The sequence below is a fragment of the Carcharodon carcharias genome, chromosome 9 (genome assembly GCF_017639515.1).
Source record: "Carcharodon carcharias isolate sCarCar2 chromosome 9, sCarCar2.pri, whole genome shotgun sequence".
Classification (NCBI taxonomy): Eukaryota; Metazoa; Chordata; class Chondrichthyes; order Lamniformes; family Lamnidae; genus Carcharodon; species Carcharodon carcharias.
The window spans coordinates 90708263-90722284 of record NC_054475.1 but is presented as its reverse complement, the minus strand read 5'-3'; the positions used below and the strand labels follow the sequence as shown (position 1 = coordinate 90722284).

At 42.0% G+C, this 14022-nt stretch overlaps 1 protein-coding gene across 1 annotated transcript; it reads left to right on the top strand.

Moving 5' to 3' along the window:
- The first annotated feature begins 12917 nt into the window (after positions 1-12917).
- Positions 12918-13787, top strand: LOC121282445 (solute carrier family 25 member 53-like). Its single transcript, XM_041196151.1, has one exon. It carries the CDS (start codon positions 12918-12920, stop codon positions 13785-13787), a length of 870 nt encoding a protein of 289 aa, XP_041052085.1.
- Positions 13788-14022: the final 235 nt, after the last annotated feature.

The following is a 14022-nucleotide window of genomic DNA, read 5'->3' as shown; positions in this document are numbered from 1 at the left end:
GGTGTACCCACATCACATGGGCTGCAGCAGTTGAAGAAGGCAGCTCACCACAACTTCTCAAGGGAAACTAGAAAGAAATGAGAAATAAATGCTGGCCCAAACACCGAAGCTCACATCCCGTGAATGAATAAAAAAATGAGCGATTTAGGAAACCTTTGCCTTTTCGGTTTATTCCCAAACTGAGATCAAAAAATAAGTTCAGAACAGAAACTCCTGTCAGTCAAGTGGTTTCCAGAAAATCACCAGGGCTTCGCAGCCTGAAAACAATTTTTTATTCTCCAGTAATTAAAGTTCAAGTAAACAAATAAGTTATTATCTCCTCAGGTGCCTTGCTGGTCATTTAGCTGAAGTCATATGACTTCTTGGAAAAGGCAGCTTGCTTACAGTCCAAAGTGAACTTACAACCTTTTAAAACCATAATGTCTGTTCCTAAGAAAGTGTTCAAATAATTCAATTCCCTCCATTTAAAAAAAAATTGTATAGTTCTTGGAAATATATATTCATAACAATATCGTGGACTAAGAGTTGGTTTCTGCCCCATGAAGTGTAGCCATTAAGGATAGCCCTGTGTTGTTCACATTAGCTAAGGCAGTTTAGCTAGCTGGATAGCCTTGTTAAAGGTGAGATCATCTTTAGCTTGCAGGAGGTCAGAAAGTGAATCATCTACAACACCCACCATGATTCTGTCTCAAATGAGCTCAGACTTTAAATCACCATATTTGCATCCTTGTGCCATCCTACAGAGATTGTTAATGAAGGAATCAACAGGTTCCCCAAAGAACTGGACTCTCTTATTAAATTTAACTCTCTCCAGTTTTTTATTGGATCTCAAGCTGAAATAGACATCAAAAGATTTAAAAGCATAATCAAACTTGGTAGAGGATTCATCAATAGCATGCCATGCAATGAATTTGCCAACAATTGGCCCAAGTGAGTAAAGAAGCACACTAACCTGTTCTGCCTCTGATTTTTTTAAAAATTTAGACTTGCAGCAATGCTGTATCTTAAACATTTTCTCCTCCAGGGACTCCAATTCTGTGACTGGGCCATGGGTGAATCCCAGTGGAGCTGGAAGTGTGGAATTGCAAACCTTTTTTGATAATTTTAAAATGTGTGGGTACAGCTTTAAGAGATTGAAGGTTGCCAAGATGGTGTCACTGGTTACTGCTGAACAAAGGATTTTCCTGTGCTCGCCAGTTTTTGGCGGGCTTTTCAAAATGGCAATGGTGTCCTTCTGCTTGAAGAAGGGACCGCAATGGCTGCATAGGTTGACTGGCTGCCAACTTAATTCATTTAATAGTATCGCATTATGAGTTGGGATGCTTGGAAAAGAACTGCAGGCTTGCTGTTTCTGAATTTGGATGGTCAAAATGGATGAAATCAATTATTAATTATCTATTTTGCTGGACTCAGGAGCTACGTGTTAGGACTCGGGGTCTCGGATTGGGTTGAGCAATGGATTGCTTTCAAATGGTGCTTCGAATGACTTAAAGTGGGTTTCTCGAGACTGGCTGGCCTGGAAGTTAAAAATTTTATCTCACCTTGCAGCTGTGAGCTCTGTTTGCTGAAGCTGGACTTCAAAGGAGGATGCAAGGTAATCTTCTGCTTAAATAAAACTTCTGCCTTTCCTTGTGCAGATGAGGCCTACCCAGCGTGAAATCGCGGTCGGGGGCTGATCATGGGCAGCGAGCCGTTTCCTGGCCACTCCCAGTCCCACTAACCATGTTCACCCGCCAACCTCAAAATTCTGCCTGAGGTCTTTACCCAACTCTATCCAGCTCTAGACTGACCTGGCTCTGGGTCATGTGCTGTCTTACAGCACTGTGTGGGCGGTACTGTACTCAGTCCCACATTAACCCTTTGTGTACCGGACCCTACTACTACAGATACCAATGCAACAAGTCACAAGCTAGTCAGCAGCCAGCCACAGGAAGCTGCTTATCCAAGAGCAATACCACACAAACCTCAGTCAAATCACTATCCAAAAAACAGTTTTCAGCCAGCCAGCAGAGTAGAGATGGAGACCTGGCGGTGTGTAGAAGAAGGGAATAGGAGCTTGAGACTTCTGGAAGAAAAAGCAGTTAGAACATGGAAGCTTGGGTGTACATATATGGGAAAAACAACAGCCAAAACTTAGATGTTTGGGGTTAGGAATTTAAAACGTTGGATGAAGTTATAAACAGAAATAAATTTGTAAATTGGTCACCTTCTCAGGTATAATTTGTTACTGATGAAATTTGAGACAATAAGTTATAAATATCATAAATTTGAATGTAACCTGTATTGACTCTGAAGGTGAAAGTAATGGTGGATACATAACTTTTTTCGGTAAATCTGTGATTTTCCTGTCTGAAGGCTGAGAGGAGAATGCAACAGAGGGCATTGATTTTTTTTTGTTCTAATTTGCTTTGTTACTTCAAGCAGAATGTGGAAACATGCAATTATTACAATGCAGCATTATGGCTTTAATGAGACATCATGCAACACGATTCTAGTACGTTTGCTCAGGTACATCACACTACATGACTCCAGTTAAATAACTAAATGGAAGAGGAGGCGTCACAAACATTCCCATCTTCAATGATGGGGGAGCCCAGCATATCAGTGCAAAAGACAAGGTTGAAACATTTGCAACCATCTTCAGCCAGAAGTGTTGAGAGGATCATCTCAGCCTCTTCCTGAGGTCCCCAGCATCACCGATACCAGTCTTCAGACAACTTGATTCATTCCACATTATCAAGAAACAGCTGATGGTACTGGACACAGAAAAGTCTATGGGCCCTGACAACATTCTGGCTCTAGTACTGAAGACCTGTACTTCAGAACTAGGCATGCCCCTAGACAAGCTGTTCAGTAGAGCTCAAACACTGGCATCTATCCAACAGTGTGGAAAATTGTTCAGGTATGCCCGGTCCAGAAGAAGGGCAAATCCAATACAGACATTGCTGCCCCATCGGTTGACTTTCAATCATTAACGAAGTGATGAAAGATGTCATTGACAGTGCAGTCAAGTGGCTCTTACTCAGATATAACCTGCTGACCAATGCTCAGAAGTCATTACAGCCCTGGTCCAAACATATACAAGACAGTTGAATTCCACAGGTGACGTGAGAGTGACTGCCTTTGAAATCAAGGCAGCATTTGATCAAGTGGCATCAAAGGGCTTTAGCAAAAGTGAAGGCAATGGGGACTGGCGAACAATCTCCATTGGTTGGAGTCATACCTATCATAAAGGAAGGTGGGTGTGGCTTTTGGAGACCAGTCATCTCAGAGTACAGTTTGAGGGTGAATCATCTTCGGCTGCTTCATCAATGACTTCTTCATTATCGTATGGTCAGAAATGGGGATCTTCACTGATGATGACACAGTGTTCAGAACCATTCGTGACACCTCAGATATCAAAGCAAACCCATACCTGGATGCAGTGAGACCTGCACAACATTTTGGCTAAAGCTGCTAACATAACAATCTGTCACACACAAGTGCCAGACAATGACCATCTCCAACAAGAGAGAATCTAATTCTTGTCCCCTTGACACTTAATGACATTACCATTAACCAGAAATTGAACTGGACTAGCCATATAAATACAGTAACTACAAGAGTAGGTCAGAGGCTGGGAATTCCGTGGCAGGTAATTTGTCTCTTGACTCCCCAAAGCCTCTCCACCATCTACAAGGTACAAGTCAGAAGTGTGAACTCTCCACTTGCCTGGATGTGTGCAGTTCCAATAAAACTCAAGAAGCTCGACACCATCCAGGGGACAAAGCAACCTGCTTAAGAGGCACCCTTACCACCAGCTTAAACATTCACTCCCTCCTGTGCACACTGGGAGCAGTTTGAACCATCTGCAGGATGGCAGCTCTTTCAACAGCACCTTCAACTATCACCTAGAAGGACAAGGGCAGCGCATGGGAAAACCACCACCTGTAAGTTCCCATCCAAGGCACACATCACCCTAATTTGAAACTGTATTGCCATTACTTCACTTCGTCACTCTATTACCCCTTTTAATCTTAAAAAGGTACCCTTGCTTTAAATTTGCTTACACATGTAGCATATGCTCAGCAAAAAGCTATTGTAACTCATCATGAACTGATCTCACAAACAGACCAGGATGTTGAAGTGTGAACTGTTGTACATATACTCACCCAATTCTTCTCTCTCTCCTTTCCACAAGGAGTTATCCGGATAACATTTGTATCGTCATGTTAGCCTGTTCAACAATATTGTCCAATTTAGTCCTCATTTTTGAAGGTGCCATCTATAGTAAACAAAATTATCAGCACAATTAACTGAAACAGCACCAGCATGAGAACTGGATGTATCATTTCTTTCTCTTTCACAGGTGGCTTTCCAAATTATTGTAAATCCATGGAATATAACTGAGCAAGAGTTTGGCCATCACAGTGAAATAAACCCTTCAACATTCTAACAAAAAAGTGTTAAAGAGGGCAGAGCTTCCTTTAGTTTATAAGTTCCTGCACAATTCTTAACACTTTTCTCTGGTATATGGGAGAGGTTTTGGCAACATTGTATAAAGGGTGAAGGGAATGCTGAAGATCCAGTCAAAGTCCCAGTCCTTTTCTCAATTGACCCTTGGCAACTGCAAAACCCATCTCACAACATGTTCAACATTCCAGCTCACATTCTGCATCCCTTTATATCACACTTACAACTTACGCTTTTTAGCGTTTAACTGAGCATGTTACTTTCCCAGTTACACACATCAATTCAAAAACACACCAGCATCTTTAATGTAAAAATGTTATCCAATCTTAAATTGAAATGAATATACTCAACATTCACACTTCCATACTTCCATATCTAAGAAATAAATGGCTTTTCCTCTCCAAACAGAACAATGGGTGGTGCTGGTACCAAAGACAATTGTAACACAAAATCTTTTGAGACAGCCTTTCATTCACAGGACACAAAACTTCCCAATACTCAATCACACTCAAACTGGAAACAAAATCCAGTTGCCTATTCCTTTTTAAAAATTAAAACAGAACTTGTTACCTATTTCAGCAATTTTAGCTTTTGCTGTGGGCTTTTAACCTTTTTTTCTAGCTCTTTTCACTCACCTAGGGATTTTTATGGAACTCTTTTTACAACAGTTGTATGTTATGACTCCATATCCTTCCACACAATCTCTTCTCCCTGACATGTGATGTAACTTTGCAACTCCATTCTTATACCAGGAATCTCCCAAAACCACTCAAGGTACCATTAGTTTCACAACCCCCATAGGGCATGAAAGATACATTGCCAAGCTTTTGTCTTGTCTGTCCAATCATATTTCTTCCACTCTCCACATTATCAGAAGGTTGAATGAATCGTTGTGCGGTAACATATGTCTGAGGAGCTGAAAGGGCATCTAATTGCTCCTCTGCCATACCTAACATCATCATTCAAGACACTTGAGTCTGGGATTCCAAAATTGTAGGCAATAAAGCTGGGTGTGGAAGGGCATAATGGTTATATTCTCTGTACTAAATGAGGTGGCCATGGAAATAGTGGATGTGTTGGTCATTATCTTCCAAACTCTGTAGATTTTGGAACAGTCCCGGCAGATTGGAGGGTGGCAAATGTAATCCCACTATTTAAAAAAGGGAGGGAAAAAACAGCAAATTACAGACTGGTTAGCCTAACATCAGTGGTAGGGAAAATACTAGAGTCTATTACAAAGGATATGATAACAGGACACTTAGAAAATATCAACGGGATTAGTCAACATGGATTTATGAAAGGGAAATCATGTTTGACAAACCTACTGGAGTTTTTTTAAGGGTGCAGCTGGCAGAATAAATAAGGGAGAAGCCATGGTGTGGCGTTTTGGATTTTCAGAGAGCTTTTGATAAAGTCCCACATAAGAGGTTAGTGTGCAAAATTAAAGCACATGGGATTGGGGGTAATATATTGGAATGGATTGAGAATTGGTTAGCAGACAGGAAATGAAGGAATAAATAGGTCTTAGGATAGCAGGTGGTGACAATGAGGTACAGCAGGGATCAGTGCTTGGGCCCCAGTTATTCATAATATATATCAATTATTTGGATGAGGGAACCAAATGTAATATTTCCAAGTTTGCTGACAACACAAAACTAGGTGGGAATGTGAATGATGAGGAGGATGTTAAGAGGCTTCAAGGCAATCTAGACAAGTTGAGTGAGTGGGCAACTACGTGGCAGATGCAGTATAATGTGGATAAGTGTGAAGTTATCCACTTTGGTAGGAAAAACAGAATGGCAGAGTATTATTTAAATAGTGATAGATTGGGAAATGCTGATGTATAAAGGGACCTGGCTGTCCTTGTACACCAGTCACTGGAAGCAAGCATGCAGGTGCAGCAAGCAGTTAAGAAGGCAAATGGTATGTTGGCCTTCATTGCAAGCAGACTTGAGTACAAGAGCAAGGATATCTTACTGCAGCTGTACAGGGCCTTGCTGAGACCACACTTGGAGTATTGAGTGCAGTTTTTGTCTCCTTACCTAAGAAAGGATATACTTGCCATTGAGGGAGTGCAGTAAAGGTTCACCAGACTGATTCCAGCGATGGCAGGATTATTGTGTGAGGAGATTGTGCCAACCAGGCCTGTATTCATTGGAGTTTAGAAAAATGGGAAGGGATCTCATTGAAACGTATAAAATTCTGTTAGGGCTGGACAGACTGGATGCAGGAATGATGTTTCCTCTTGCTGGGGGGCTCAAGAACAAGGGGTCACAGTCTCAGGATATGGGGTAGGCCATTTAAGATCAAGATGAGGAGAAATTTCTTCATTCAGAGGGTGGTCATCCTGTGGAATTCCCTGCCACAGAGAGCTGTGGAAGCCAAGTCACTGAACATACTTAAGAAGGAAATAAATAGATATCTAGGTTCTAAAGGTGCCATGGGGCATGAGGAGAGAGCAGGAGTATGGCGTTGAGGTAGAGGATCACATTGAGTAGTGGAGCAGGCTCGAAGGGCCAAATGACCTACTCCAGCTTCTGTTTTCTGTTTCTATTTTTCCCTGTCCCATGGTTCCCTTTTGAACTTCTGGACTTGTGGATTTCTCCAAATGCCACCAGGATTCATCAATTTCTGTCTCCACTAGACAAGCTACTACCAGCTGCCTGCTGACCTACTCCTTTATCCCCTTCACAGGAGGCAGTCTAGTAAGGACCCCTCAATCTACGATGCCCACCTTTGTCTCTGCCAATTTTGCATGCTGCAATTTCAATTTCCTTTCTCTGGATTGTGATTCCAGTGTCAGAATAATTCCAGCTGCTCCAAGCCCCTGGAATCTGCAGTTCTCTCTCTCTTTTATGGCTGCTACTAGCTGCTCTGTAAATTCTGCTCATTGGTTGGAAAGTTTAGCAACTTCTTTATCTCTGGAAACATCCATTCTCCTACATTTTGAATTCCTGGCACTAGACACTGCAACACTGATGTCTTACTCCTCTTGTCACTTTTGGATACTAATGCCTCTTCTTTTAACTTGACCAAGGACTGCCATTTCTTTCTCCATTCTCCTGTCATTGTTTCTTGCCTTATCTCAAAAGGCTCCCTTTTTGATTCAGTCCATTTATTCAGAAGCAACCAGACCTGATCCGGAATATTCCCTAATCCTCCCATTGTTAACTATCCCTTTAGAACAAGACCCCTAAGAGAATACTCATTCCCTTGAACTGATGTGGGGGAAGCACTTTCTCAAACCAACTCTGACTTAATGAAATCTGAAGATGTCATAACAGGATTGCCAAGGTGTTGGACTGTTTTCTTGTTCTAATTATTCTCATTACTTTAAACATCAATGTACACACTGTTATATCAATGCAGAATCATGTATTTAATGAGACATCACATGACAATCCTGTAAGTGTGCTCATTACATCAAACTTCAAAATTCCAGTATGAGTGCGCAAATCTTTGTTCAGCTCATACCTAACAATCCAGTATGAATATTTAGATCTCATACTTCACAATTCCTTTATGACTACAGCATACACAGTCTTACACTAATTCTACATTTGATTGCTACATTCCATGCAGACTTCCATTAGACCACCTACAGCCCAAGCACCCAAGGCCCCATTCCACTGCTGGCCAAGAACAGAGAGGTGCTCAACAAGGACAGAAAGGCAGTCAGTGCACGCTGGAAGGAACAATTCGAAGATCTTCCTAACAGAGACTCTGTCTTCAATGCGAGTGTCCTTGACTCCATCCCGTAACATGCTACCCACCACCATCTCAGCACAACCCCAACCTGGCACAAGGTAGAAAAAGCCATTCACCAGCCAAAGAGCAACAAAAGCATCAGGAGTAGATGGAATCCTTGCTGAAGCACTAAAACATGATGGAGAAGCAGTATTGGCATGAATACATGGCCTCATCTCCCTTATCTGGAAGGAGGAGAGCATGCCAGGAGATCTCAGAGATGCTGTAATCATGACCATCTCCAAGAAAGGTTACAAGTCTGACTGTGGTAACTATAGAAGAATCCCCCTGGGAAGGCCACAGGGAAGAATCCTCCTCAATTGGCTTCTCCCTGTGGCTGAAGAGCTTCTCCTAGAGTCGCAATGTGGATTCCACCTACTAAAGGGCATTTAATCTTAGCCAAAAGGCCACGAAGCGATAAACGGATATAATCTTCACCATGTGGCAATTGCAAGAGAAATGCAAGGAACAGCACCAACCCTTTTACATGGCCTTCTTTGACCTCACAAAAACCTTTGACACTGTCAACCGTTAAAGATTATGGAGCATCCTCCAACGTTTCAGCTGCCCCCAAGAGTTTGTTACCATCCACTGCCTGCTCCACAGTGACATGCAAGCTGTGGTCCTGACCAACAGATCCACCACAGACCCAATCCACGCTTGGACTGGGGTCAAGCACGGCCATGTCACGCACCAATGCTCTTCTCGATCTTCCTTGCCGAAATGCTCCAACTCACCCACAGCAAGCTCCCTACTGGAGTGGAGCTAAACTACAGAACAAGCGGGAACCCATTCAACCCCTGCCACCTGCAGGCCAGATCCAAGGTCATCCCATCCTCCGCCATTGAGCTACAGTATGCAGACAACGCTTGCCTCTGCGCACACTAGGAGGCCGAACTCCAAGCCATAGTTAACACCTTCACTGACCTATAACCTCTCCATGGCGCATGAGAGCATGGGCCTTACTCTAAACAGCCATTAAAAAAAAAGTCCTCTACCAACCTGATCCCTCCACACTCCACCTGGTTATCAAAATCCACAACCAGGCCTTGGACGACGTGGACCACTTTCCATACCTTGGGAGTCTATTGTCAACAAGGGCAGACATTGACAACGAGATTCAACACTGCCTTCAGTGTGCCAGTGCAGCCTTCGGCCGCCTGAGGAAGAGAGTGTTTGAAGACCAGGATCTCAAACCCAGAACCAAGCTCATGGTCTACAGAGCAGTAGTGATACCTGCCCTCCTATATGGCTCAGAGATGTGGACTATGTACAGCAGGCACCTCAAAACTCAGGAGAAGTACCACCAGCCGCATCCGCAAGATCCCGAAAATCCATTGGCAGGATAAGCACATCAACATCAGTGCTGTCACTCAGGCCAACATCCCAGGCATCGAAGCATTGACCACGCTCAATCAGCTCCACTGGGCAGGCCACATTGTCTGCATGCCTGACATGAGACTGCTGAAACAAGTTCTCTACTCAGAGCTTCAACGTGGCAATCAAGCCCCAGGAGGGCAGAGGAAATGCTTCAAGGACGCCCTCAAAGCCTCCTTGGAAAAGGTGCAACATCCCCATCGACATCTGGAAATCCCTGGCCCAAGACCACACAAAGTAAAGGGAAAGCATCAGGGGAGAAGCTGATCACCTCAAGCCTCATTGCCAAGGACTAGCTGAATAGCGAAAGGAGCGTAAGGCACCTGGGCACCCCATCCATCCATCCATTCCCCCTAGCACCATCTGCCCCACCTGCGACAGAGACTGTGGTCATGCATTTGACTCTTCAGTCACCTGAGAATTCATTTTTAGTGTGGAAGCAAGTCATTCTCGACCCCAAGGGACTGCCTAAAAAGACTACCATTAAATCAGAGTACCTCAAAGATACATTAAAGTTACGTCAGAGTAGAAATAAGAAGCCAGCAATAAATGCTTAACTCTTATCAATCCCTTCAATCATTTGTGACCATGATTAGATGGCTCTGTTCAGTTCCATGATTATATTGTCCTCACAAATGTTTCCCAAGATTTTATTGCTAAAGCACAAGTGACCAGGTGAACATCTTCCAAACAATCAGAAACATGGATTTTATACATTCCATCAGCCCTCTACACTTATGAAGGTGCCCTTGCCTTAGGCCTGCTTAAACAATGCACTCCCAATGCTCAGCAGAAAACCATTTCAACTCATTGTGTGCTGACCCCACAAACAGCCCAGGACATTGAGGTACTTATGAAGTGTGAATTCTCATTCCCATAGAAAGTAGTATTGTGTAGATACAGTTTTTCTGGTGTTGGACATAAAATAAATAAATGAGTGTAAAACAGGCTCAATAGTATATAGAATTTATATATAACATAATTAAATTAGTTTAAATAATAGATAAATGAAATCAAATTGTACGTCAAAAAAAGTTTTATATAATTTTCCAGGTCTAGGGAAAGAATTAATATAAATTCAATTTAATTTGTATATTGACAGACATTTACAGACCAAGAACGGAAGTCTGAATTTCAGCCCGGACTTAAAATGAGCAGCAGCGGATTGGCTTTCTGTTATACATCCACTTGCTCTTCATTGCTGTTGACTTCCGTAAATGGAAGTTGGTCTGGCTGTATAATGGGAAGTTGATCCCTTACCACCCATTTTACACTCTTACCAAAGTTGAATATTCCATATTCAGTATTTTGTTATTTTTATATTGCATATTATCTGTTAAATTTACTCTTTTTAGCTAATTTTGTATTTTTAGAATGCTGCTGATTCAAGGCAAAAAGAAAATTGGGAGAGATACAGGACACTTGGGATAAATAGAAACAGAATAGGAAAGAACTTGTGGAACTAGCAACTTGTTATTAGAATACAGATGGATGAGATTACAAATGTGCAATGTGCATTGAGGTGGAAGAGGAGTGTGACTGTCGAGATGTGAATAATGTTTATGACTGAGCTTTTGGGGGTTGGAACTTGGGTCACACTCACCTATTTAGTTTGTCCCATTGAAGGTATATGATGGTGGCTACCTATGTGCTTGATCTTGGTAAGAGGTACATGGTCGGAGAAGGGAGACTTTGGCCTGAGTGAGACAGAGACCAAGTGAGTATATTTGGGAATTTGGTTCAGCGTGGGAATTCAGTGCATAGGGGGAAAGAGGTGCTTTAGTTAAAGGTTACTCCAAGAAGTAAAGTGTGCTGAGTGGGAGTTCGGTGAAGGGCAGGGAAGAGGTGCTTTTTCTTCTACTCTTTTTCAGCTTCCAGTATTTGATTTCTGTTTTGGTGCAGCAGAAGGAGTCGATAAATCAGTAACCAGCATTATTAGTGCTATCAGTATTGTAAGTACTGTATTGTTTTTATCAATATTGCAAAATTTACTGGCAGTGCTGAAACCTATTGGGAGGTATAGGTTTTATTATAATTAATTAGCAATTATTAATTAATTAACATATTGGAGATGGCAGGGCAGGTGAGACCACATTTGGAGTACTGTGTACAGTATTGGTCACCTTATTTAAGGAAGGATGTAAATGCATTGGAAGCAGTTCAGTGAAGGTTTACCAGATTAATACCTGGAATGGACGGGTTGTCTTACGAGGAAAGGTTGGACAAACTAGGCTTATATCCACTGGACTTTAGAAGAGTAAGAGGCAATTTGATTGAAACATAATCCTGAGGTGTTTTGACAGGGTAGATGTGGAGAGGATGTTTCCTCTTGTGGGAGAATCTGGAACCAGGGATCACTGTTTAAAAATTGGGAGTTGCCCATTTAAAAAAGAGATGATAAGTCTTTGGAACTCTCTTCCTGAAAAGACGGTGGAAGCAGAGTCTTTGAATATTTTTAAGGCAGAGTAGATAGATTCTTGGTAAGCAAGGAGGTGACAGGTTATTGGGGCTAGGTGGAGTGTAGATTTGAGGTTACTATCAGATCAGCCATGATCTTATTAAGTGGCAGAGCAGGCTCAGGGACCAAATGGCCTACTCCTGTTCCTTGTTCATACGTTTGAGGCTATGGTGCCCTGAGTTGGTGGTTTGGAGCGAGTGAAGTGGGATTTTAATGCTTATAGGTACACTGAAGCTGAAACTGAAGTAGGGACAAGCGTTCAGCTGGGAGCCTCCTCCGGCCACACTTGGAAGCTGGGATATTCCGATGCAGGAGGTGAAATGCAGTTGGAGAGTTTTGCTGGTGAATGCGAATAGGAGGAGGCAGTGTACTGTACAGGAGGTAGGTCATTAGGGATCGGGGGTGGCCGTCTGTCCTGTAATGTTGCTTTGGGGAGCAAGATGTCATGCCTTTAAAGGAGTTGGAAAAAGTGACAATTTAGGATGTTTGTGGAAGAAATAAAAGTGAAGGAATGTGGTTCCAGAGGTAGCTTGTTTTGCTATAAATTTACAAATCTTAGTTTACCAAGCCTTTAAAATTGTGTGTTGATTCCTGCAATGGTCAAAACAGAAAGATAATAGAAATTGATTACATTTGCACATTAGCCAAACTGCAATAAATTTGGTCATGAGAATAAATCTGTCTAGGATCATGCTTATGATCAAGAATGGCACAAAAAATGTGACCTGACAGTCAGGGAATATGCAATAGATGTACTATTTTATATCATAATCTAACTTTTTTCTTGTGTTCTTGAGTGCAAGCGGTATGTGAAGAAGACAGCTGTGGTAAATATTGATGCTCACTAGGAATTGTTTTTATATATTATACAGAAGGATTGAAAATGCAACAGGATTCCAAAGACTCAGCCAACTGCTCGGTGGTGGCCTCGTTGAAGAACTATGGAATTGGAGCAGCCTCTAGTTGTCTTGCTACGTTTCTGACCTTTCCAATCCACAAAACAATTTTCCGACAGCAAATCCATGGTTTTGTTATCCGTAAAGCTGTCACTCAACTCTGTCAAGAGGGTCTCGTCAAGTTTTACAGAGGAATTATTCCTCCACTTTTAGCTAAAACCATCCAAGGCACTGTGCTATTTGGCACTTATGATGGCCTCATTGGGAATATCTCAACAGAGGGTACACATTTGTACCATCGCTGCATTGCAGGATCCTTATCTGGAATCATTGAAACCTTGATATTGACCCCATTTGAACGTGTCCAAAATGTTCTTCAGGACCACAGGAAAGATGTCAAATTTCCCAATATCCAGAGTATTCTGAAGGAATTCAATTCTTATAGTTTTAAGGATAAATTACAGCTTGGATACTACCGAGGCTTTCTCCCTATTCTATTGAGGAATGGAACAGGTAGTGCCCTTTATTTTTCTTTCAAAGACCCAATTAAGAATTCACTCTTAGATCAAGGTGTTCCCAGTGGCATTTCTGCTTTTCTCTCTGGGAGTTTCAATGGAATGATGGTATGTTTCATCCTATATCCACTTAGTGCAGTGATTGCAAATGTGCAATCTCACATTAGAGATGAGAAAATAAGCCTTCAAAATTTCATTGCAAAATTCTGGGCATCCCGTGCTCAAAGTCTCTTGTACATTTACAGAGGTGGTTCCCTGGTTATACTGAGGTCCTGCATAACCTGGGGAATAACTACTACCATTTATGAACTTTTAAAGGCTGCAAACTTTCCTGAAAGTTAGTGTTATTTAAAACAATCTAACGTTAATTTATTTCTGAAGGAACTGAATAACCCATATATTTTTCAGCATATATATGAATAATTTGGATGGAGGAATATAGACTTGTATATGAAAGTTTGCAAATGCCAAAGTTAGGAGGCATGGTAAGTTGTGTAAATGAGAGCAAGAGTTACAAAGGGGCATAGACAAAGTGTGTGGACAAAACTATGGCAAATGGATTTCAAGTCGGAAGTCT